The sequence below is a fragment of the Aspergillus versicolor genome (genome assembly GCF_001890125.1).
Source record: "Aspergillus versicolor CBS 583.65 unplaced genomic scaffold ASPVEscaffold_4, whole genome shotgun sequence".
Taxonomy (NCBI): Eukaryota; Fungi; Ascomycota; class Eurotiomycetes; order Eurotiales; family Aspergillaceae; genus Aspergillus; species Aspergillus versicolor.
The window spans coordinates 525,346-549,353 of NW_024467527.1; the positions used below are offsets into that span (position 1 = coordinate 525,346).

Here is a 24,008-nt window from a genome sequence, read left to right on the forward strand (position 1 = left end):
CAAATACAAACATACAAGAACTGAAAGATTTGCCCATTCACAGCAATAAAAGCTCCCCCGTCGCCGCTCCCCCAGCCAAGTGAGGCTGATAAGCCTGCTGCTGGCTCTGGTTGACGACATACTGCGTCTGCATGGCGCCTCCGCCACCAAACCCGCCTTCCTCGCGGCCGCCCAGATCCAGCGCGGCCATCTGCTGCGTGCCCACGGCGACGCTGTTAAAATAGCTGTCTGCTGCATCGACAGCCGCGGTTGAGTTACCCGTTGGGGTCATGGCTGATCCAGCTGCCGCTGCGGCTGGCGAGGTTACAGGGTTAGGGCCTGGAATAGGCGTTGGGACTTGCCAGTTGTTAACGCCGTAGTCTTCCTCTGATTTCTGAAGAGCGGGGCTGTATTGTAGGCGTCTGGTACGCGCGGCCCGGAAGACCTGCTGGACGGGCTTGAGGTAGACGGTTGCGAGGGTGCCGACGTTTAGGCAGAGCTCTTCGAGGGTGCGCGCGTCGAGTTTCTCGCTTTCTGCGGAGATGGGCGGTTTCTGGCCCATGACGACTTGGCGTGCTGTGGTTGGGTCGGAGGAGAGAAGGCGCCAGTACATGTATCCTCTGTCGCGGAGGTCAGGGTCGTCTGTTTCCTCGGTGCACCATTTCAGTACTTCAGGAACGAGCTGTTGTCCCTTTGTTGGCCGTTGGATGAAAAGCTTGACGGTTGCCGTTAGGAGAGCCAGTTGCACTTCAATCGTCTCATCATGGAAAGTGGCGAGGTAGTCCTGGAGGAGATCAGGCGCGTTCTCGATGCGGTCTGCATATTGGCCAATGATCCAAATGATGGCTGCCTTGGCTTCTGGCTCATCCAGCTCGTCGATGTTCTGGATGACTTGGCCGATGATGCTCTCGTACTGGTTAGGGTATTTGCGGAAGATGTTGCGGATGACAACTGTCGCCTCTTGCACAATATAAGGGACTTTTGCGTTTACCAGTTCCAAGAGGCAGTCGATACACTGTTTCGCAGCGGACTCGATCTTGATGGCCAGTTTCCCGATTGCACGGACAGCCTTGCGCACAAAGTGAACATCGATCTCGGTTGCATATCTAAAAGCATCAGCAAGAATATCCAGCTCTCCCTGGAATGCGGCAACTCACTCTCTCAGTTCTGCCAGCACAACCGATATGTTTTCCTTGGTGGTCAACATGAATATCAACTCGAGCTTTGTCACCTTGACATAGATCGGATCGTTATAATTACAAAAGAAGACGCGGATATCGTTTCGCAAAACTTCTGGCCTCTTCTGTAGGATAAGTATGGCATTACGGAGCACTAGATATTGCACCTCTGGCGGTTTCGACAGGAGCGTCACAAGAGGCGGTGACAGCTTCTTTGAGAGTGATGTGAGATGCCGCTCGTCGGCGATGTAATTCATTAGGTAGAGCATAACGCGGATGGAGGTGAGAACGACAGCGGAGTTTGAATGTGAGAGTCGAGGAGCAATACGTTCCGCTAATAGAAGTGCTTCGGCAGAGTCTTGGGGAACATAGGACATGAGGGCCTCCAAAATATAGGATTGGCCCCATCTGCTTGGTCTTAGTATTACACGACGGGAAACGCAGCGCGCATAACGTACTCTGAACAGTCCGGTAAAATAGATACCAGCTTCGACGCGCTCGAGTAATCGATCGTCAGAGATATGGTTTCACTCCGGCCCCAGATATCCACCAAAGAAGCCAGAACGCTTGATACGACAGTTGGATTCTCGTCCTTCAGCATCGAGTTCAATCGATCAATTAAGTCAGAAGCTTCGACCATCTTCTTATCATGCTCGTAAAGCTTCGCAACACAGAAGGCGGCAGTCTTGCGAACGTAGGGGTCCATATCCCCCATCAGGCGCTTTAGCGGCTGGACAGTAGCCTCGACAAACTCTCGAACGTGAATATATGCAATTGTCCGAAGTGCTAAGGCGCGAACAAGTGGATTCGATGCGTCCATATCCTATATTATCGTTAGCCTTGACCAGGGAGGCAGGCCGAGTCTCGTACATTAACCAAAATAGGCAGGGCCTTTAATGCGATTTCAGGCTTCATGCGTGAATAGTTGACAAGGAATAGAAAACACCTAAGAAAACCGTTAGTAACACTTTTCTCCCCCAACTGATACTCAGAACGTACATCTTCTTTATTTCTAAACTCTGCAGGTTCATACAGTCGACAATGTCCGGGAACAGAGCGATCATATCGTTATTACTCATAGTCATGTTGGCGACAATCTTCTTCAGAGCGATCTTCTTGGCCGAGTGGTTCTTGTCTTTCTTGCCGCCGCTGTTGAGTTCTTGTCGCAGCTCGGCGACTTTGCCCTGTGGAGTGCGAACCCATGGTGGTAAGCTACTAGTACTTTGTATGTAAGGTGCGATGAACATGATGCAGTGTAGAGATGGCAATAGGATGGGTCATCGGGAAGCAGATGGCACAGCTCCAGCTCCGCATTAGAAACAGAACATAAAGCAAAGAGGGGAATGAAGACGAAGAAAAACGGCGAGGTAAGTCATGCGGCGACTGATAATTGAGGGGGCAGAGATATCATGCGCGAATCCCGTTGGATGGAGGCCAGTGCGACAAGAAAATATAGCAGCAAAATTCGACGTACCCTAGCGAACAGCTTTGCATCTCCCCCGGCAGAACTCATGGTGGCTTATAGCTCGACGGCAGCGAATAGGACAGGTCTTTTTGATCCTGGAGAATGCGGGACTTGCGACTTGTACTTTGTGTAGCTCCGTGGATCGTCAAATCACATAAAACTCGTGGCGGGCAACAAAGGCGTTCAATATAGCCCGGCTGGCTTCGAGGGCGACTCCTTAGCTAGCACGTTGCTTCGAGAGGTCCATTCCTTTAGTGGTGGTGACGGTGACGGCAACGGTGACGGATTCAGACTGGAAGCAGCCGGAACGGTCAGCGTGGCACAAGCGAGCGCAGACACGGGGGACAGTCAGACCTGGTCAGAACGAACGTCTCGACATCAAGCAGGGCATCAATTGCGCAGAGAACAATCATCTGGAGAGAAAGGAGATCCAGCGACGAGACTGAGAATCAGGAGCGTGAGTGGACCAAGCGCCCACTCCGCCATTCAGTTCCAGGAAATTGTGGAGAATTCGGTTGCGTCCTGATTTTCCAGGCGACCGTCGAGTGTGCAACCACCAACCTGCCAGCTGCACTCGAGCTCCCCACAGCTACCTAGGCATCATCAACAGCCAACCCTGCTCACGATGGCTTCCTCGCAAGCTCTCCCTCCTCTGCCGCCCCCGAGCTGGGTTGTCGACCTCAACTCTCCGCCACCTGCCCAGTCGCGCGCAGCAAACAGCATCCCCGACCCCCCGGGCTTCTCCCGCAAGACCGGCGGCAAAGGCGTACGTATCCCCTATCATCCATCCAAAGAGCTGAGTATTTCACGCGGAGAACATTATTCTAACCCTGTACTGCATTTAGCGCTCCGAGAAGTCCGCCCCCGCCGCCCCATCCAAGCCCGTCGAAACCGACACCCTGAAGCTCAAAAAGGCCTGGGAAGTCGCCCTTGCCCCATCAAAACAAGTCCCTATGAATGCGATCATGATGTACATGTCCGGAAACAGCCTGCAAATCTTCAGCATCATGATGGTGTTTATGCTGTTCAAGGGCCCCATCCAGGGCCTGATCAACACCAACAGCGTGTTCGCAAAGTTTGATTCGGAGACATTGCGGGGCAAGATGCTGTTCGTCAAGGCTGTATACGTGCTCATGCAGTTTGTCCTGCTGGCTTTGGGGGTGTGGAAGGTTAATGCTATGGGACTTTTACCGTATGTGCTTGTTGCGTCTGTTTTGGGCGGATTGTCTGCTAACATGCGTGTTTATAGGACTACGAGATCGGATTGGCTGGCCTGGGAGTCAGAACGACAACCGTTGGAAACTGTTCACTTTGCCTTCGGCTGAACCTGGGGATATAATTGTAGGAATGGAGAGTTTTCGGAATGCATAATTTTATATTACACCTGGGCAAGAATGTTGGCTCTGCAAGTCGCTTTTACAATACCGTTTGCGTTCGTAAGAATAGAATGTATAATATGGCTGCCATGGGTGAATCAGGCCTAAGCCTTAGCTTGCACCTCCGTACGGCAAGCTTCTAAGAATATGTGGCAAAACTGCCACACTTCCTCGTACGTGTTGTACAAGGGCGCGGGTGCAACCCTAATGACATCCGGTTTCCTTTCATCGATCACTACCGCATGTTCCTCCAGTGTCACCAACACTCCATCTAGGAGGCCCGGTGCCAGACGCAAACTCAGCTGGGCGCCACGTTCTGAGGGGTTCGAGGGTGTGATGATAGTGAAAGGCCTGTCGGAAAGCCCATCGACTGGGTATTTCAGGAGAAGGTGTTCCAGATATCCCGTAAGCTGGAGAGAACGTTGGCGAATCGCAGACATAGATGTACGGTTGAATAATTCTAAGGATGCCACAACCGCATTCATATCAAGGACCGAAGGGTTAGACAATTGATAACCTGCGGCGCCACTCTGGGGGACAAAACCTAGGTCACTGTCAGTAGATCGCACCAGGTATTGGAGAGTGGTACGTACGATTATCCATCAAAAACCGAGAAGCTTTGTCTCCTCCCCACCACCCAGAAAGCCGGGGCCGGAATGCCTCCAATTCCCCATCAGCCTTGTTTGTCTTGACCTCGCCATGTTTCTCATGTACGAAAATCCCCGCCATTCCACCAGGGCCACTGTTGAGATACTTGTAATTGCACCACGCAGCAAAGTCCACGTTCCAGTCATGTAGTCGCAAGTCCACATTTCCCGCTGCATGAGCACAGTCCCAGCCAACCACGATACCTTTGGAATGCGCGTGAGCAGTAATCTTCTCGATATCAAAGTACTGTCCAGTATAGTACTGGATAGCAGAAAGAAGTAGAAGAGCAGTGCTTGAGGCATGCTCATCGATAACCCGAAGAATTTGCTCGGTTTCGAGAATAGGACGCTCGGCGCTTTGAGGTTCAATAAGAACCATGGCATCCTTTGGCTGGAGATTATGGTGCCGAATCTGCGATTCAACAGCATACTAAGAAGCTTATAATCAGTTCACATTCAATGTCCTAGCTCTAGGGGACCCACGTGGTCACTTGGAAAAGCTTTCCCTTCAATAAGGATTTTGTATCGTTCCTGTGTTGGCTGATAAAAACTAGCCATCAACAAGTGTAAGTTTGTAGTCAGACTGCCCATGACAGCCACTTCACTCTCCAGCGCTCCGACAATGGGTGCCATGAGCTTTGCGCCTGCCGAGTCGACATCGACAAATGGCGGGACCAGCTCATCGTCATGATGGGTGAAATGCCCTGTTACGCCTTTGATGGCCCAGGTCCGCAAGTAGTACTCTATATACTTTCGAGTATTGCGGGGCTGAACACCCAAGGAGTTCCCACACAGATAGATACAGCGAGCATCCGAGGAGTCATCGGACGCTAGGAAGATCAGCGGGGTACTTGTATCAGGTAAAACGGCACTTGCCTTGCGAAGGATCTAACGTCTTTCTTTTGAGGTCTTTAGCTGAAGGAATAATGAACTCCTCTCGGAACTTGCTCAGGGGGTCGTGCGTGTCTAAAGATGCTGCGTATTCCCTTGTGAAGGCCCGGCTATCGTCCTGATATGGGAGGGGCGGCGCATTCTTGATCTGCTGGGCGTGGAGTCTGGAACCCATATTGCCAGTTGGACCGTACTTGATGGTTAATATTTCGACTGTATTTCTAGAATGGATGGTAATAACACCACTTGACGACAAACATTGAGAGCTTGAGAAGCAAGTTGTGAAATGGAATTTCCGGCGATGTATTTACTGCAGCACTCTCCGCCTAAATAACCACGCTGGCTTCTATCTACGTTTTCCATATGGGGACTCTGCTTTGGACAGGTCAAACGCATCCAGTTTGATGGACATGTCAACTAAGACCTTTTTTGCTTTTCACCGAAAGTTAACGACAATCTCATTCTGTGGAAATAGATGCACTGCACAAGATGTTTATGCATGTATTAGTAATATGACTTCATCCTCGGGAAATTTATTCTGCCGCAGTTCCCCGACACTGGCCGGCCAATCACGGCAAGCGGATTGGTGCTTCTTTCGATGTGAATTGTACGATTATAAAGCCTCCAAGGTAGTTGTCGGCCAACGTTCTCTGGAAGCCTTCCAAACACCTACTCAGACACATCCTCCACAATGTCACGCCCAGTTTTATCATCCGCCGTCCGCCAGGTATCTCGCCCTCGCCCTACCCGGGCCACATTCTCTCCGCTCTCTTCCCCCGTGCCGAACCCGACACCGAGCTTCTCCGCATCGTTTTGCCATTCTTCATACCGGACGCCGACCGTCCCTTCTACGCCGAGACAACGGAGTTCGAAGATTCGATGCGGTGGATATAGAAAGAGACATTCGACGCCATGGCTTAACGCCTCTCAACCGCGCTCAGCGTTTTCCACCTCCGCTCCGACTTCTGCCCCTCAAGTTACGCAGAACCCGAGGGCCGGCGAGGATGGGGAGACGTTGATGGTGGGCATCTCTGAGCGAGCTGCAAATGTACGTTCCTAGGCCCCAGTTGTGTTTATGTGCTTTTTTTTTTTTTTTTTTTTTTTGCATTTAGTGTTTGTTGGCGTTGGCACATACGGCTGTGGCAAGGGTACGGGATGCTTGCGGGATGACATGATATCCTTCATTTGGGTAAAGAAACCGGGAAGCCACGGCGCTACAAAAGCAGTTCTGCAAAGCAGCTTGGTACATACGACCACAGGGTGTGGAAAACAGGGCTTCCCGTCCGCTCAGCCGTACTTAAGCCACACGCCGGCTGGTTAGTAGTATGGTGGGTGACCACATGCGAATCCCAGCTGTTGTATGTTTTTGCTTTTTTTTTTATCTTTTTTTTGTTCATTATGCAGATGGCGTCTACTCTATTGAAAGATGCTAACAGAATCAGCGCCTTCGCCAAATCACCGATCCATCCTCGCCCTCTGCCACAAAGGAAGAAAATCCCTACCACCACCTCCGAATCACCGTTACCAGCGGTGGGTGCCACGGGTTCCAGTACTTGATGTCGCTCGAGCCCGCATCAAAGATCGACGCAGAAGAAGACACGATATTTGAGGCCGAGCCGTTAGAAAACGGGGGCTCGGCCGGTAACGCCAAGCTCGTGATGGATGAGCCCTCGCTTGAACTTTTGTCTGGAAGCACAGTTGACTACACGACGGAGTTGATTGGGAGCCAGTTCAAGATTGTGGACAATCCGCGTGCAACGAGTAGTTGTGGCTGCGGGACGAGCTTTGATGTTGTTGATTAGGGAAGTCTTTAAGATGAAGGAGCTGGTCGTGTAATCTTCACTCTTGTATACCATTATACCATGTTTACTAGATAGAATATTAGTAGTACATACTATACCATACCATACTCATTTGTTCTATAAAACAACTGATATCTCTTGATTTCGATTGTATTCTCTTCTTATCTACCCCATAGTCTCCATACATACAGAAAAGCTGTTTTATATGCTGCGCAGATCAGAGTGCACAACACCCCGGGGACATGACACATATTGAACAGGGACAATAGAAAACAAGTCCATGGAATCTCTGAACTCAAATCATTTATGATAAATAGGCAAGACAAAATAACTGAAAAAGCCCTCGTAAAAAAAAATTCCTTTTTGTGCCACTCCATCCAAACTAACTTAACTAGCTCCATACCGGACAAAGGTACTGGAGACTAGCAAGCAAAACAACCATGTATGTGTAATAAAACTGAAATATCGAAAAAAGGGCAAGGAAAGGTCATGATGCTAAGAAAGAGCAAACGGGCTTTGTTTCTCTCCCTTTGAAATTCGTGGGGGACACCTCTATCGAAATCCTCTTGTGAGCACCCCCTGGTTCAATGCCTCCTATCCTTGGTGCTTGGTATGCGAAAGGACCGTTCGGTCTACATACATAAGACGTATTCCATTCAATCGTAAATTGGTGAATAGCTCGCCATTTGTTTCTTTGCCAACATCCTAACACACTTTTTGTAAGCGGGTAGGGTAGCTTAGTAAACGCGAGCAAGGTTGCGGAGGTACCAGTCCACGAGGCGGCGGCCGGCCTTGGTCTCACTAACGTGGATGAGGTCCTTCTCAAGAGCGTAGTCCAGGTCGTTGGCGCTGACAACTTCGCCATCCAACAGACCACCCTCGACCCAGCGGACCTGGCGGCTGCGCTGCTTGTTAATGAGCAGCCAGGAGCGGAGCTTCTCGGGCTCGACCTCGAGGAAGCCAGCGAGCTTTTGGAGGTCCATTGTTGTGTACAACTTGAGGTACGAGCGGATGGTGGGGTTGTACAGGGTGTTCTTGACCTCGTCCATGAAGATGGCGGTGTGGTGGTCGACGGGGTCGACGTTGAGGGCTGGGTTGTCGAAGTCGGGGGGCGTGGGACTGATGAACTTGGGGCAGGCGGAGCGGAAGAGTTCCTCGAAGAGAGGGAGAGCGTCGGGACCGCCCTGCTGCAGGCGGTGGAGCTGCTCGCCGTACTTCTCGCGGAGAGCAGAGTGGATGGTGTCGTCGAGGCGGGTGGGGTGGAGGGCAACACAGATGGCAATCAGGGCGTACATCTGGTCGTTCTTCTTGGCGATGGCGTCGTAGCTGTTGCCGCCCTTCTGGAAGTTCTTGGTCCGGGAGACATAGACCAGGATGTGGCTGAACATGCGGATGGCGTCGCCGTAGCGGCGGGTCATCATGTAGGAGAAACCAACGTAGTAGTAAGTAGTAAAGTGGGCAGCCATGACACGGGCGAACATGGCCTTCTTGTTCATCTCGATGTCGTCGAGGGTCTTGAGGGCGAGGCTGAAGTCACCGAGCAAGCAGTGGACACGGAGCAACCCAATGATAGAGAAGTATCCCAGCATCTTGTAGAGAGGGCGGGAGCCATACTCTCCAGCATACGCTGCGGGGTCCTCACCACGCTTCATCGCAGCAAGCTGCTCGTTGATCTGCGACTTCTGGATGAGGGAGTAAAGGACGTTGAGGACCGAGTAGCAACCCCAGGTGTTGGGGTTCTCACGGAGAAGCTGAGCCTCCTCCTCGTTGGAGCCACTGCGGGCGACGCGGTTACGGTAGCGGCAAAACGACTCGAACTGGTAGATGAACTCGTCGATGACATCCCAAGCCCAGTAGTACTATCAAGATATAATGTTAGCACGTCACGAACACAGACAAAAAACACTAGCCCCGCCCACACACAATGTCGTGAGGACAATGAGCAGGCACAGGAGGATCCCAAAATGTATTTCAAACGAAACAAGAAAAAAAAGGGCCAACGTACAGAAGGAACCTCCAACTCCACCGGCCCATCCGAGTTCAGAATGTAGTGGAAAAGACTGCAGTAGTTGTCATAGCTCGCGAACTTGGTCTCCAGCGTGGCCTGGTACTCAAGAGGAGTAGCAGCAGCAGCCAGCTGAGCCTGAAGGTCCTGCGTCTGGGAAGCACCACCCAGTGATGTAGTCCGATCCAGCTCGCTCATGCCATCATCGAAGTTGACCTGCTCGCGGTAGTCGTTGACCAGCGCTTCCTCCTCAACATCGGACTCGTCGTTCAGGTTGGGGTGCGCATTGGCGCGCTCTTCGTAGGACATGCTGGGCAGAAAAACTCGTTCAGAATCTGTCCTGCTAAATTGGCGGCAAGAGAGAGGGAGGAGGGGCGGGGAGGACGACGGGCGTGACTCGGCGTTTCGGTGTGGGATTTCGACTGTTTCGGCGGCATCGAATTTTGAGGGTTTTCGCTTGGACGATTTGTGCTTATCTTATCTGTGCATACGGCTGCGCTGAGTCAGCTGTGCAATGTTATGCAGATCGCCTGATGGGAACCATCGTCATCTTGGCGACACGATCTCCGGAGTAGACGAACTGCGAATAAACTGCAATCCAAATTGGAGGAAACCTGAAGGACGGAAGTAATGATAGAACAGTGCATATTATTCCGATAGCTGAGCGTATTAAATACGGTTTCTAGGATGGCAAAGCTGGAAAATTAGGCAATATCTTCTCTGCTGCTCGACTATGTGATCGGCTGCTATAGAATCGCTTCCAGCTGACCACAATTGATCGTTCTAATCCTCCGAAGTAGTACGTAGAAAGAACTGCGCGGGAAATTGAGACCAGGTCCCCCGTGATCCAAGCCCTCCAAGTTGTGATACTCGCGCCAGCCCACAATACGTCCAATAAGATGAAATCAGCACGTCTTGTTAAGTCCCGATGTTAACCGGCTCAACCTGACCCGTCTGGAGTCCGTTACCTCATAGGAACGGAGGGAAACCTGTGCACGACAGATCGACCGCCCACCGCGCAACAGATACGAGCACAAGAAATCCCATTGGTGTAAAGCGAAGACATTCGCCCCTCGGGCCTCGAAAGCATAAAGAGTTCTCACTGAAGCCAGGGATACGAAGTTACTTTGAGCTTTGGAGGTCGGCTAAACACGTCCGTAGTCTGGACTGTCTCTGTCCATCACGGACTACTCAAGACAAAATGCAGGCTGGCCTGCCCTGCGAAGGGCGCAGAAAACCAGGATGGACTAGGTGTCATTTCTTGATAAACGCCATATTCGGTCGATGTTATTTATCCATTGCAGAACGTATAGAATATTAATGAAGAACCTCGCCAGGATTCTTGAAGAAGGGTGGAGTGGCAATTACAGGCTGGCCGACCTGTTGCGCGCCGCGGATCCTTTATCCGGAACCCAATTGGAACCAATCTATACCAACCGAAAACGAAGTCGCCATCAATGATGATCCACACCTAACATCAGGTCTGCCAACTTGCTCAGCAGTCGTTTCTTGTTCTAATGGAATGCAACTGCCAGGTCCTTTCTCCTCCTTATGTACCTAGATTAGCTCCCTTCCTACCGCGATGGGATGTCTCACGGCTCGTGCACGTCTTCCATCGCCTTAACGGGTACTCAAGACCACGTAACTTCTGCATCTGAAGGCCATATGTTGTTGACCGAAGCGAGGTCTCTCCTTTGGGCTTTGGAGTTGCTGGCGGACGTCTCGGCGATCGACTTGGTTGACTGGTTTGATGATTCTGCTGTTTCTGTTTTCCAATTTTAGGATGTCTGTCTCTGAGCGTTCCCGCCAATTCGACTTCTCCCTCACCTCCCTCAGCCGTTACGGTCAATTTTTCGCTACCACCACGCTTTACCGCCCAAAGACCCCGGAGTTATAATCTATACAGTCATCGAGTCCAAGGGAGCCTCTATTGCTTTCTGTTCATACTTCATCACGTTTAAGCGATTGTTTGCGTGCCGTCGGAACACGCTCCTTCCAGCCACTACGAGTACTCTGAGTCTCGACGGTCGACTGCACCGGCCAGCTCGAAAGGTAACGAAATGTTCGAGTCACGGAAAAAGGCGTCGATCTCGCATTTTGTCGCCTTGGCGGCCGGAAACCTCGCGCTGAAGGCCACGAGGAAGTCATAAAGCTCATTGAACGCGTTGCAGGCCGATTCGTCACCCAGGAATGGAAGTAACACGAGGGCGCTGCTCTTCGCGGGCCAAAACATCAAACTTGGTGTTTGTGGCAGCTCATAATGGTCACGATATATTTGGAGATAGTGAGCGATCTGGATGGCAGCACGGAACCGATTTGACTTGGCTTCCTCGATTGTCGACGGCTCTAGGGAGGATGTGAGGTTTTGCTGTTCTAGAAGGGTCTCGAAGAGCATGATGATGACTTCGTGGCATCTGATACTGCAGCAGGAACTCAGACCTTGTCAGGGGAACTAATATCCTTTTCAACTTACTGCAGAAAGAGTACTTGCGGAACCGGTGGCGCCTCGATGTCCGTTATTCTCTCGAGAAATAGCTGAAGGCGCCGGTGCAACGAACTCGCTTCCTTCCACAACTCGTCGATGCTCATACTAAGGTCGAGCGCTTTGTCAAAGAAAAGGTTCTGGATGTCCATGATAGTTTCGGTCAAGCCGACCAGTCCAACCATTACATCGCGGAGGAGAGCCGGCTTTTTGAGGAACTCGACGTCACTCGAGCGAGAGTGGTATGGTATCCAAAGCGCATCCTTTTCGAGGTGGTCTATTCGGTCGAGCGATAACCTGGGAACGCCGAGATTTGCGGTCTTGCGAGACTCCATGGACAACTGTCTATGGAAAGAGTCAACATGGTTTACACTTCTTGGGTCTGGGTTCACATACGAGTTTAGGATAAAGATGCTCCAAGCAGTCTGTGCACTGGCATGTCTGATACGTTCAGACATTTGGTCCCAGTCATTATGCCTTGACTTCGGTATATTGAATAGGCCGATGTCCTGCCCGAGCTGAACGGCTTGTCTGAGATAAAGCCAGCTTGCATTATCCTTCCCTTGGAGTTTCAAGCTGCGGTTTGGTTAACACTGCTGCATAACATTTCACGATCTTCGCAGAACAACTCACTTGTGGCTCATCAAGGCCAGAGCTTGAATATTTGCTAAAGAAGGCCGGCCTTCTTCAGCTTTCCAACGGGCCTCTGCTTCGTCGAAGAAATGCTGACCTCGAGAAGCTGTATCACCAGGCGCAGCGTATGCCTCGGGGTAAGGAGAATAAGTCTTGTCGAAAGTCAGAAAGACCAGAGAGCAGATCAAAAAGGTCAAGCAACTTACACAGGCCACCGCGAGAATACTGCTCACAAGGACAGGGCTGCAAAACTCTGAACTAAGATCACCAGCACGCATATCGTGCAAGAACATTTCCTGATCAACCACCTGCATAAGGGGATGATCCCACGTGAAATATAATGATACTAAACCGGAGATGAGGTGATCATCATTCGTCACTTCGGTCCAGGGTTTGCATAGCACTTGAAATAATGGGTTGTCACACAATTTTTCCACGGTTATTCTCGAGTCCTTGCGGACTTTATAATCGTCTGAGCTGGTGTCACTTGCCTCGACTGCCATGTCATCAACCGGTGAACCCTCGGCGAGAGCTGGCTGAATGACGAGGGTAATATTCCTCTCGACATCACCACCCGCGCGTATTGTTTCGAGAATTCGATATATCCGCTCGTCGTTTGCCGTGCGCAGGTATTCTGGTAGCGCTCTAGGTCGCCTTGCGCCTTCTGGGCTGCGATTTTTCGTCGCAGGTCAAGGTGTTCATTGAACACACAGTTGCCGTTGGTAGCCTCGCATGCTTTGCATGGAGCCGGTCGTCCAGTGCACTGGGGTTGATGGAAATTACGGTTAGCTTACAGGGACCGCAATCGAATATGCTGGGCAGTGGGTGGCGACATGGTTTGCAGGGTATCTGTGGGAATCAAGGGACTAGGTCAAGGAAGTTGGCCTGCTTCAAGAACCTTACCTTTCTCTTAGCCTGTTTACAAGGCAAACATGCGCTGGAACTCTTCTTGTTCTTCATCAATGGCCGAATCTCTCGCAATGGTCCGGGGCCAGGGGCTATTGAGGCTAGCTGTTTATCCATGCTACTGGACGCCATCTCGAATGAGCCCTCGAAGGGACAAAGTACTGATGAGGCTGATCAGGCGAAAAAGTGAAGAAAAAAGGGAGAAAAAGAGGCTGAACTGTCGAAAGATGCCCTTGCTGAACAAGAATATCTTCAGGGCAAGGTCTCCAGAAAACCAGAGCTTGTCGATGCCAATGTTCTCCGAGGCAGACCTTTATGTGAACTCAGCGAATTGAGCTCCTTGCCGCTGTTGTCCCAGGTTGCGTTGGATTAGCCCATGTGTCCCTCGTCGGCTTGTTCGCTCGCGAAAATTTCTCCACGGTCGAGAATGGTGTCACGGGTTGGAAGGAAAGTTGGTTGGAGACGCTCTTTTCAAAGAAGGGGGGGGTGGAAAGTCGTAAGTCGATTCGAAAGGGGAAATGCGAGTCGGCGCGCTATTGCGGCACGATGCTTTTGATATGCAACGCCCCTCAGGGTGGAGGAACAGTGAAGCCTGAGAAAAGCACACTGATGGTTAGAGATAGAAGCTCGCCATTTTAGAAGAAACAAAAAGCCATGAGGCAACAGATCACAAGGTGGTCTCCATCAAGCGGGAGGCTCCAGCAAGGGTGGGAATCCATCGATGCAAAGTGACAGCCAGGGAAACGTGGAAAATAAATCCAGAACACCAATGCATACCTAGCTCTGGATGGCTGAGTGGAGCAGGTCGAGGAGAGCAGCAACAGCGAGTGGAGAGAACCGACAAAACGAGGGTGGTGGGCAAGGCAGGAGCAAGTCCGGCGCGTTCCTTGATCGCACACGAAGTTATACCATTTGACGGATGTAGCATCCTTGCAGAACCAAAGGGCGGCCAGGAGCTCAGTCGAGCTCTGGATTACCTGGGTTGGGGGTTCTGCGGCCTGATTTCATCTTGATGCCGGCGGCAGTTTAGTGACAGCGACAGAATTACGTCGGCCGTTGGTTTCTACCTCTGACAGCCCCGTGACGGCACATCCTGCGACGCGCGCACCCCGGCAGAATTGCAACCTGTCTTGCAACAGCAAGCAGCGCTCGCTCCCCTCCGATCTGCGTTCTCCAACCCGCCTTCTTGGGCGAGAAATACAGGGATCCAGCAGAGGGTGGGTAAGCAGCACTTCTCCAGGGTTCCAGGGAATCAGAATATCAGACCCAGGCTGATCGAGGGAGCTCAAAAGCAGGACTCCCCAATCGAGGCGGTCATGGCAAACCAGAAACCAGCACCAGACACGTACTGTAATTGCGAGCCTCCCACCCAGTGATGGGCATTGGTATTAGGATTGACTATAAAAAAAACAATAGGCGGAAAACCCTTCCGACCATTCAGACCTATCAGAGCCCGGCATGGGTCGGTTTTCATGACCGCGCGAAGGAAGCACACCACTGCTGCGCCTGCTAATTGTTGGCCATCCAGTTTATTCACGGCCTCGAGGACCGACTTGTGGGACTTCAGATTACGGAGAAGGGACGTGGTGGTGGGTATATGATACAACTACGGTCGTGAGAACCGAGCGAGTCGCTCTGGGTGGTGGCCGCCCAAGCCATCCCGTGTCGAGTGGTGGGCGAACCGAGCGCATCTTAAATTCTGGGTTGCAGAGAGTTGGGCGCACACTATTGGATGGATATCTTCGGTTTGGAAGACTGTTGGAAGCGTCCACAGAATTCGACACACACCACTGGCTGTCTACCTCGACCCAGTCGGGGTTGAGAAGTGGCTTGTCATTCGGAAAGTGGCTCTTAACCCCACACGGTGCTCGAAAGATGATCAGGCCACTAGTAGCGTTGAGTGCAGTGTTTCATAGGCTGGATGTCATTTCCCTGCTTCCCATGGTTCTGTGGGCCCCAACCATGGATTGTTCTTCGAGAAGCTCGGTAGTCTTTACCGGCTGCTTCTCACGGTTCAAACTCGGAAGGATCTTTTCCCCTTCCGAATGCACGCAGGATCGTATAAGTACGTATCATGGTCCAAGCAATAATAATCCCATCTTGGATGAGGACCGAAAGCCGCCATCTCCAGGCTTGGTTTGCGACCGCCCAGTCACAGACCGCGTACTAATTGTCCTGCAGATTCATGCAGATATTACCACTAACCTAGTACCAAACTAATAAACCGAACATACTGAACATACTGAACGTACTGATAACATGCAGATAAAATATCATGATCATTTCTTCAAGAAGACTATTCTACGTACGGTGTACTCTTTGGTGACTCGGTTAGTCTCGGCCAGCCTCGGTCAGACGAGGGGCAAAATGCAAGCGGTGGGGATTCTGCAGTAAAAATCATCGCGGACTGAATGAAGCCTCTTTTATACTCCTGTAGCAACCAATTCTCTGGAGATATTTTCTCAATTCACACCCTAACCTCTAGCCCTGTGCCCCGTGACAGAATATAGTTGTGATCTCAATTGCCAGCGGAGCGACATCGGGCGACCTCCAAGTTGTGTTATCGTGACTCATCGCATTCTATCTAACTATAACTGTCAGCGACACCACTCGTTCCTCTCCATTCCAATTCTCCTATCTCAATATTCATCAGAACGGAATCTGGAACTAAACCGATTACAATGGGCTCCATTGCAACTTCTCCGGCCGAGCTTGACGCCTCGGTGATCAAGATCACTCGTTCTACCAACCTGCGCCATGTTCCCGCGCCGGGCTCCCCTGAGGAACTCAGTCACTCATACTGCACCGACCACATGGTCACCGCGCGATGGACCGCTGCGAATGGCTGGGAAACACCTGAAGTGAAGCCGTACCAGAATCTCAGCATCGCCCCCACCGCATCATGTCTGCACTATGCCACCGAGTGCTTCGAGGGCATGAAGGTCTACCGCGGCTTCGATGGGAAGCTGCGCCTCTTCCGACCAGACCTCAACGGTGAGCGTCTGTCCAATAGCGCAAACAGGGCGTCTCTCCCACGTTTCCGATTCGAGGAGCTCAAGGAACTCATCGCCAAGTTAATGCAGATTGACGGGCTCCGTAAGTCCCCCCAACCCTTCCATTGATCCCAAGTGCCAGGGCTAACATACACAGGATGGCTCCCCAAGTCCCAACCCGGCCGCTTCCTCTACCTACGCCCAACTCTCATCGGCTCCGGTACACAACTCGGCGTGCAAGCACCTTCCGAAGCCCTCCTCTTCATTATCGCGGTCCCCTGGCCCGACCCTTCCGCCAGACTCAAGACCATCCCCGGTGAAGCCATGGGCCTAAAACTCCTCGCCTCGCAACCAGACACCATCCGCGCGTGGCCTGGCGGTTTCGGCTACGCCAAGCTCGGCGCGAACTATGGCCCTTCACTCGCGGCGCACGGCCAAGCGCAATCCCAGGGCTTTGACCAGGTCCTCTGGCTATTCGGCGAAGACCGCCAGGTCACCGAGGCCGGGGCCAGCAATTTCTTCATTGTTTGGGAGAATGCACAAACTGGGAAGCGCGAGCTTGTTACCGCACCCTTGGAGAACCAGCTCATTCTACCTGGTGTCACGAGGCGCAGTGTGTTGGAGCTTGCACGGACGCGCCTCAACCAAACCGTGGGTGACCTTGGAGCTGTTGAGGTTGTTGAGAAGACATTCACCATTAAGGATGTTGAGACGGCGTGGAAGGAGGGGAGAGTTGTGGAGGCTTTTGTTTGTGGCACCGCGGTATGTTTTCTCTTCTTATGCTTCTTTCGGAGTGGCGATTCTAACTGCTTTTCTAGTTCTTCATTACCCCTGTCAAGGTTATCAGGGAAGGCGACGTGGATATCCAGTTGCTCAAGGCCGGCGATACGGCAGCCTACGCCGCACAGATCAAGTCATGGCTTGAGGCGGTCATGTACGGCAAGGATGGCGCTGAGAACCACGAGTGGTCGTATCGCATTGAGAACGAGAGCGAAAAGTAGATTATTTGTATATGTATAGACGGGATGACCCTAGATCATAGATGAATTAACGAATTTATCTGACGCTTTATTGGGTATTGTTATCAAAGTACGATCAACTGTCCAAATCCACCACTACCGGTGCATACTCCTCTTCCTCCTCGTGGTCAATCATCTCCATCTCCACCTCCTCCCCATCTTCCAACTGCAGCATGCCTTTCCGAAGCACCGCATCGCGATTCAGCTCCCAATCATACTCGCTCTTAACCCAGGCTTCTAGCCGCTCGAATTCCGTTCTTACGGGCGATGGCGCCTCAACGTCCTCAAGAACTTCATATAACGCCGTTCTGAATCCTCTGAGAAGCTTGCGTAGAAACTCGGCGCTCTCGGTGCCTCCCTCGGCGCCCAGCTGGTCAAATAACCCACCCTCGACATCATCGCACCGCTTTAGCTGCAGCAGGAGTAAGCGCAGAACATCCGCCATGAAAGAAGCCCGGTCAACAATCGCCCGTCGACAGGTCAAGATCAGCCCGAGCAGCCGCTTCCACTGCTGAAGACATGAGTAGTTCATCAGCGTTAAACCCATTAGGAATGTGAACTGGAGCTCTCCGAGGACTTGGGCCTCCCCTTCAGCCGAGTCCGAATGTGAGGAAGAGATACTGTGGACGATCTCACCCAACGCCCACGATCGATCGCGCGCTGCCTCCGTCCGCTCAGGCCCTATAGCGCCCTCTCTCCACGTCATCTTCAGATCAACAGGGACGAACGAAAACTCCCTCTCTCTATTATCCGCAGGGCCTCCCTTTCCAGTCGCAACAGAAATCTCAGTCGCAGTCGCAACTTCACTTTCTCGCTCCTTCGTACCCATAAATCCGCCCTCAACACCAGGAATATCATCATCATCCTGTCTCGCCGTACTCCCGGACGTAACAACCCACCTCTTCCTCCCCTCCCAATCAACTCCAGGCTCCCCCGTAATCCTACTCAGGAGATTCTCCGAAAACCACCCCGTCAAAGAACCCCATTCCCTCCTCCCTTCCTCCTCCTCCTCATCAAGCTCCCCTTCCCCAAAGCCGTTATTCTCCGCAACCCCAGCACGCTTCAAAACCGCCGCTGCAGTAACCCTGCTCCGGTACCCGAATAGCCCTCCTGAACTCCATAACCCGCCAATATTGGCTTTATATCGCATCCCCTCTGCCCTTTCATCGGGCCTTAATTGTTCCAGGCTCTCGGTGTACTCGTTCCATTTCCAAACCCGTATATCCCCTGCATTGTTGTTGCCAGTATTCCTATTATCAGGTTCCGGGACAAAAAACCAGCCGCCGACACGCAAACTCAACCCCTCCGTCGTGCCTGTATAGACAAAATGCCATCCCGGCGGGATGCCGCGGATGCCGTGGAAGTTGGGTGTCGATTTGAATGTGATTAGGTCGATCCCGACGAAGGTTTTGGGGGGGAGGTGTGGTGTTAAAAGCGTGGGCGTTGGGTTTGGGAAGGACATGGTTGATTTTGAGGTTGGTAGTATGTCGCTTGATGAGTAGATACCTTAGGGCGGTGGGATTGGTTTAATGAGAAGTGGTGTTGGCAAGGTTATGCGACTGTCATTATTGGTTTATTTTGTACGGATTGGCGTTGTGGTTGTGTCAAGGCAGGTTATTGTTTTGTGGTTGGAGAGTGCGGGGAGAAGTTGAAGTTTTTATTGTAGATTCTAGAGTCTGACGTCAACTCGATGGTGGTGGTTATTTATGCGATTTTGAAGTGGGTGATTATAAAAAACTATTTAATATACATGTTCTTGGATAATTATAAATGTATTTGCATGGTTTAGTATGGGCCTTCGCTGTTGGCAGCTGGTTCGTTGTTGGTGTAGCTGAGCGGGGATACAGAAATATATATTTCGGCAACATTTATTTTTTGGTTTTACCAAATAACCCAACAAGATACCGAGGATAGAAAACTGTATCCAGACCTTGATACTTCCAATACGAGCGCATCATCTGTCATGACAAATCTACAGAGATACATCTTCAATCACCATTCCGACTCAATCTACAACTTCACTCTACAGCACAACAAAAATATGCCAGCGAACTGAACTGTATATCATTTTTTGGATATGATAAATTGAAGACCAGGCAGATTTGCCGTTCTTCGCGTTTATTCCATCCACATTCAGCAGGTAAGCAGTCTAGCTAGCAAATCCATGTTCCAAATCCAACCACAAGATATAGAAGACCCTGCCAGCCGGAAAAAGCGACATGCAGATGCGCGCCACAGACTCGCACATACCTACAGACGGCGACCACGGCGACCACCCTTGCGACGAGTAGAGTCGGAAGGAGTTGGGGTGACGTCCTCAATGCGGCCGATTCTCATGCCGGAACGGGCGAGGGCACGGAGGGCAGACTGAGCACCGGGACCGGGGGTCTTGGTACCGTTACCTATGGTGGGGTTAATATATGAAAGATTTCCAAGTCGAGTCAAGGGTACGTACCACCGGTAGCACGGATCTTGATGTGGAGGGCGTTGATGCCGAGCTCCTTGCAGCGGGCGGCGACGTCCTGGGCAGCCAACATGGCAGCGTAGGGGGAGGACTCGTCACGGTCAGCCTTGACCTTCATACCACCGGTGACACGGCAGATGGTTTCGCGACCACTGGGGACTGTTAGCTATTATTCTCAAAGAAATTTTCGCTGGCGCAGGAAGACGAACGAGAGATCGGTAACGTGAACGAAGGTATCGTTGAAAGAGGCGAAGATACGGGCAACGCCGAAAACGAGCTTGCCTGCAAAGATATACCCGTTAGAATTGATTCTCCCAAAACTGACGCTGAAAATTGCAAAATGGTGCGCATACCATCACCGGCGAGAGGGCCGAGAGTGACGTTCTCCTTAGCAGCGGCGGGGGCCTTGGTCTTGGGAGCCATTGTGTCGACTTGCTGATGTGGTGGAATATGGAGAGAAAAAGAAGAAGCCGCTGCGGTGCCGGGTTGGAGATACAGGAAAATTCGTGGTGGAGTTGGTTCCGTGTGCCCTACCGAGGTTTGGCGCCCCATGATTGGCTGTTGGCTTGTTCAAGCGAGAACCTCCGCCTGAGGCATCAAGGATCTCGGCGCAGGTATCGGGCCGACGGGCGGTGAGCAGGCAGCTTTTCTACGCTATTTAAATTTTCTTTTGCCAAACAAACCCCTTCTTCTGTGTTGTGATACTCAAATTGCTGGCCAACCCGTGTAATGAGTAGCATTTCTGCTGAAAAGGTTCAGGATTCATAATTCAGAGCAGCTATCGTGAGGGAAGCACCGCCAGGATGGGGTTCACCAAGGAAACTGCCTCCATTGGCATCATCGGCATGGGGGATATGGGCAAGATGTACGCCCAGCGGTTGAGTGCCGCAGGATGGAGGTAATGATGTCTCTGGTTTGATTTCTGCGAGGCTGCTATACCGTCCAATTGGTAAGCTTCCCTTCGTCTTCTTTTTCTTTTCGCCCCCTTTACATGATGACCCGAGTGCATTTGGCTCGAGCATGGCCTGCCACAGTAACCTTGTTCGCGCCATTCTGGCGTAAGGTGATCTGGCAGGTCGTCGATGATGTAAAAACCTCGCTACCTTACTATCTTTGTCTGAACTGTTTCTTGCACTACCGTTACATGATTCCTGCTCATTTTGGGTCTCGTGCTAACTTTACTATCAATAGGACGACCGTATCTCTGCATTTCTCTGTACTTGTTAGCTAACCTACGTCCGTACTAATCACAGGATAAATGCCTGTGACAAACCCGATAGTTTTAATAAATTGAAGCAAGAATTTGAAGCACAAGTACGTCTTCGGCTCGCAGCTCACGCTGTCTGTCCCTCAACTCATTGTATATATAGAGTGGTGTAACAATATACCCGAATGGGCACCTTGTCTCCAGGATTAGCGATTTTATTCTTTACAGCGTAGAGGCCGGCGTTATCGACAGGGTAGTTGCCGAGTATGGCCCATGTATGTCCTGCCTATAACCAGCAAGGCGAAGAAAAAAAAAGCAATGTTTCTAACCCGTTGAAAAAGCCACCAAAGTCGGCGCCATTGTTGGCGGCCAAACCTCTTGCAAAGCCCCCGAGCTCGCCGCATTCGATAAACACCTTCCCCAGGATGTAGAGATCCTATCATGTCACTCCCTGCACGGTCCGCAGGTCAACCCGAAAGGCCAGCCGCTGGTCAGTTTGTCTTGTCTACATTGCATATGCCTTGCCTTCAAATGGGCCCAATTAACCTTGTCGCCTCATTCAGGTCCTCATCCAACACCGCGCAAGCGACGCCAGTTTGAAATTCGTCGAAGAAGTCCTGTCATGCTTCAACTCGAAGTACGTTTACCTCAGCGGCGAAATGCACGACCGCATTACAGCAGATACGCAGGCTGTCACACACGCCGCGTTCCTAAGTATGGGTACAGCATGGCAAGCAAACGAACAATTCCCCTGGGAGATCTCGCGCTGGGTCGGTGGGATCGAGAACGTCAAGATCAACATCACCTTACGCATTTACTCGAACAAATGGCACGTTTATGCGGGACTTGCGATCCTCAACCCCGCCGCGAAGAAGCAAATCCGGCAGTACGCAAAGTCTGTGACTGAGCTGTACAAGCTGATGATTGAGGGGAAGCGCGATGAGCTTAAGGAAAGGGTTAGAGCGGCCGGTGCGGCGGTGTTCAAAGAGGGAACGCAGAAACAGGACCTCCTGCTCAGAGATGAGGTTCTTGATCGGTTTTCATTGTCCAAGGGGACGCGGGAGACCTCGCCGCCGAATAATCATCTCAGCTTACTTGCTATTGTCGATTGTTGGTCCAAGCTTGGTATTGTGCCGTATGACCATATGATCTGCTCGACTCCGGTATGTCCCTCTGCTCTGATGACCAGACATTTCAGGATAATCTAGCTGACCTGGCCAGCTCTTCCGCCTGTGGCTTGGAGTTACAGAATATCTATTCCGCAACCCAGACCTTCTCGACGAGGCCATAGACACAGCGATTGATGATAAGACATTCCGGTCCGACGACCTTGAGTTCACATTCGCAGCTCGGGTAAGTTCGATGTTCTCACCTCATCCACAGATATTAACTTGTCCTAGGCGTGGTCTGACTGCGTTTCCTTTGGCGACTTCGAATCGTACCGTGACCGGTTTGAGAGAATCCAGCAATACTTTGCGCCGCGGTTCCCAGATGCTGTTAGCCTTGGGAACGAGATGATGAAGACAATCCTTGAGAAGACAAGAAATGAGAATTAGTTATAATGAGTCGCCATGAAACCGGCGGATGAATAATGTTGATGCAATGAAATTAATGCCATGGCTAGTATGGGCCTCGGCGGGGCTTATGAAACCAGAGTTTCTAATATTCAGCTTCTGTTTCACTGTTATTCTGCCGTAGAGGAAGTCATTATATTCGCACTTAGACGTAGGTTCCCCTAAAGTGTCTATCTGGAGCCAGAGTATAATCTAATGTACCCTGGAACAGAAACATTAACAAATTCCATACACTCCCAGGCATCCCGAATCTCAATCTTCACCAATCCACCCTCAACACCCAAAACCCTAACGCTACGCAAGTCCTCAATAATCTAATCCGGCCTTGCCTCCTGGAGATCCTCACAGCAACAACTTTAAACCCCGGAGTCCTCCCAGCCCTAATCCCAGCCGGGACATCCTCAAGAACCAGCACCGACTCCAATCTCCCTTATTTTCAGTTTTCTCAAGCCGCTTCCAACCTAGTAAGTACCCTTACCGGCCCGGCTTCCCAGCATCAACCTTGCCGTCTTCTTTGCGTTGCCGTTTATGGTTGTTCGGCTACTGGGCCTGGGTTGAGCGCCTGCCAAATCCATCCTACTCCAAGATGGGATTCGTGAGCCAGGCAAGGCGGTGTTCAGTTTGCATCAAGCCGTCGCTGCAAATCAGGCTGGGTGCTTGTATATTAGTCCTTATTACAGTGGTAGGTATATCACAAGTTATGGAAGATCAAATTTCACAGTCTCTGCAGAAACGTTTACGCACGTCGACCGCACACTATGACCAGAATATGCGGATCTGGCTCTGCTACATCCATTCCCGTCGCTTATGATTCAAATTTTGGATACATAGGTAGTAAGCGGTTGTATAAAAACGCAGGCAAAGAGCAGCCTTTTGTCAAGATTGTTGGGTATTAAAATAGGACAGCGTATTCCAGTTTCCTTTCAGCAGCAGAGGCCATGGCACCTAGTGAAATCGGCTGCCACTCAGCGATGATCGCCCGTCAAGTGCTGAAGGAACTTGCAGATCTTCCCTACAACAGCTCGCAGCAACCTGGGGAAGAACTTCCCAAGCCAGTCCACCCCAATGTGGATGCCGCTCCGACTCCCATCCGTCTTTCGAGGCTTGCGGGTATGGATTCTCTTGCGCCGGCCTCCTGGGATGGAGAGTTGGTAAGCAACGATGTCGATTATCCGGCGAATAAAGGTGCCAAACTTGACTCTGCAAATGACGCAGATCTGGAGACTAAAAGACGATTCTCTACCGGTCACGCACTAGAGATTTTCGTAAAGGCGGAGAAGCGAATTCAAGCCAAGATCGAGGAATTGATGGGAAAGCTCTGACACCTTGACTCAGAAAAGACCATAGTTAGTCGTCTCAATGATATTCCAAGTTGTGTAATGTGTTT

The 24,008-nt window shown here is 51.3% G+C and overlaps 11 protein-coding genes across 11 annotated transcripts; 5 read left to right on the forward strand and 6 right to left on the reverse strand.

Moving 5' to 3' along the window:
* Positions 1 to 37: 37 nt before the first annotated feature.
* ASPVEDRAFT_52190 (putative AP-2 adaptor complex subunit beta) lies at positions 38 to 2,404 on the reverse strand (the record flags this gene model as incomplete). Its single annotated transcript, XM_040814597.1, has 5 exons — positions 38 to 1,085; positions 1,137 to 1,565; positions 1,616 to 1,980; positions 2,028 to 2,103; positions 2,157 to 2,404. 5 exons carry the CDS (start codon positions 2,402 to 2,404, stop codon positions 38 to 40), a joined length of 2,166 nt encoding a protein of 721 aa, XP_040666945.1.
* A 422-nt stretch (positions 2,405 to 2,826) lies between these two features.
* ASPVEDRAFT_620758 (ER membrane protein complex subunit 4) lies at positions 2,827 to 4,025 on the forward strand. The gene is made up of 3 exons (XM_040815594.1): positions 2,827 to 3,388; positions 3,480 to 3,814; positions 3,872 to 4,025. The coding sequence occupies exons 1-3, from the start codon at positions 3,248 to 3,250 to the stop codon at positions 3,945 to 3,947; spliced, it is 552 nt and encodes a 183-aa protein (XP_040666946.1). The 5' UTR covers positions 2,827 to 3,247; the 3' UTR covers positions 3,948 to 4,025.
* A 77-nt stretch (positions 4,026 to 4,102) lies between these two features.
* bna5-1 (kynureninase) lies at positions 4,103 to 5,711 on the reverse strand (the record flags this gene model as incomplete). Its single annotated transcript, XM_040814598.1, has 4 exons — positions 4,103 to 4,542; positions 4,592 to 5,075; positions 5,129 to 5,475; positions 5,516 to 5,711. The coding sequence occupies 4 exons, from the start codon at positions 5,709 to 5,711 to the stop codon at positions 4,103 to 4,105; spliced, it is 1,467 nt and encodes a 488-aa protein (XP_040666947.1).
* Positions 5,712 to 6,064: 353 nt separating this feature from the next.
* Positions 6,065 to 7,448, forward strand: ASPVEDRAFT_40740 (HesB/IscA family protein). The gene is made up of 2 exons (XM_040812198.1): positions 6,065 to 6,584; positions 6,979 to 7,448. Exons 1-2 carry the CDS (start codon positions 6,228 to 6,230, stop codon positions 7,336 to 7,338), a joined length of 717 nt encoding a protein of 238 aa, XP_040666948.1. The 5' UTR covers positions 6,065 to 6,227; the 3' UTR covers positions 7,339 to 7,448.
* Positions 7,449 to 8,075: 627 nt separating this feature from the next.
* ASPVEDRAFT_129889 (putative eukaryotic translation initiation factor 3 subunit EifCl) lies at positions 8,076 to 9,652 on the reverse strand (the record flags this gene model as incomplete). The annotated part of the gene is made up of 2 exons (XM_040806671.1): positions 8,076 to 9,197; positions 9,344 to 9,652. The coding sequence occupies 2 exons, from the start codon at positions 9,650 to 9,652 to the stop codon at positions 8,076 to 8,078; spliced, it is 1,431 nt and encodes a 476-aa protein (XP_040666949.1).
* A 1,632-nt stretch (positions 9,653 to 11,284) lies between these two features.
* ASPVEDRAFT_52195 (putative C6 transcription factor) lies at positions 11,285 to 13,496 on the reverse strand (the record flags this gene model as incomplete). The annotated part of the gene is made up of 8 exons (XM_040814599.1): positions 11,285 to 11,289; positions 11,381 to 11,763; positions 11,817 to 12,170; positions 12,222 to 12,401; positions 12,459 to 12,610; positions 12,665 to 13,127; positions 13,166 to 13,221; positions 13,362 to 13,496. The coding sequence occupies 8 exons, from the start codon at positions 13,494 to 13,496 to the stop codon at positions 11,285 to 11,287; spliced, it is 1,728 nt and encodes a 575-aa protein (XP_040666950.1).
* A 2,549-nt stretch (positions 13,497 to 16,045) lies between these two features.
* On the forward strand, positions 16,046 to 17,358 carry ASPVEDRAFT_27871 (branched-chain amino acid aminotransferase, cytosolic; the record flags this gene model as incomplete). Its single annotated transcript, XM_040810058.1, has 3 exons — positions 16,046 to 16,460; positions 16,515 to 17,119; positions 17,176 to 17,358. 3 exons carry the CDS (start codon positions 16,046 to 16,048, stop codon positions 17,356 to 17,358), a joined length of 1,203 nt encoding a protein of 400 aa, XP_040666951.1.
* A 94-nt stretch (positions 17,359 to 17,452) lies between these two features.
* On the reverse strand, positions 17,453 to 18,838 carry ASPVEDRAFT_129440 (AAR2 splicing factor family protein; the record flags this gene model as incomplete). Its single annotated transcript, XM_040806635.1, has 2 exons — positions 17,453 to 18,135; positions 18,184 to 18,838. The coding sequence occupies 2 exons, from the start codon at positions 18,836 to 18,838 to the stop codon at positions 17,453 to 17,455; spliced, it is 1,338 nt and encodes a 445-aa protein (XP_040666952.1).
* A 788-nt stretch (positions 18,839 to 19,626) lies between these two features.
* On the reverse strand, positions 19,627 to 20,263 carry ASPVEDRAFT_129877 (40S ribosomal protein uS11; the record flags this gene model as incomplete). Its single annotated transcript, XM_040806670.1, has 4 exons — positions 19,627 to 19,778; positions 19,832 to 19,992; positions 20,050 to 20,122; positions 20,194 to 20,263. The coding sequence occupies 4 exons, from the start codon at positions 20,261 to 20,263 to the stop codon at positions 19,627 to 19,629; spliced, it is 456 nt and encodes a 151-aa protein (XP_040666953.1).
* Positions 20,264 to 20,643: 380 nt separating this feature from the next.
* On the forward strand, positions 20,644 to 22,603 carry ASPVEDRAFT_129531 (prephenate dehydrogenase (NADP(+)); the record flags this gene model as incomplete). The annotated part of the gene is made up of 7 exons (XM_040806640.1): positions 20,644 to 20,738; positions 21,094 to 21,154; positions 21,211 to 21,322; positions 21,389 to 21,537; positions 21,611 to 22,210; positions 22,269 to 22,400; positions 22,448 to 22,603. The coding sequence occupies 7 exons, from the start codon at positions 20,644 to 20,646 to the stop codon at positions 22,601 to 22,603; spliced, it is 1,305 nt and encodes a 434-aa protein (XP_040666954.1).
* A 508-nt stretch (positions 22,604 to 23,111) lies between these two features.
* ASPVEDRAFT_621184 (uncharacterized protein) lies at positions 23,112 to 23,981 on the forward strand. The gene has a single exon (XM_040815595.1). It carries the CDS (start codon positions 23,560 to 23,562, stop codon positions 23,941 to 23,943), a length of 384 nt encoding a protein of 127 aa, XP_040666955.1. The 5' UTR covers positions 23,112 to 23,559; the 3' UTR covers positions 23,944 to 23,981.
* The last annotated feature ends 27 nt before the right edge of the window (positions 23,982 to 24,008 follow it).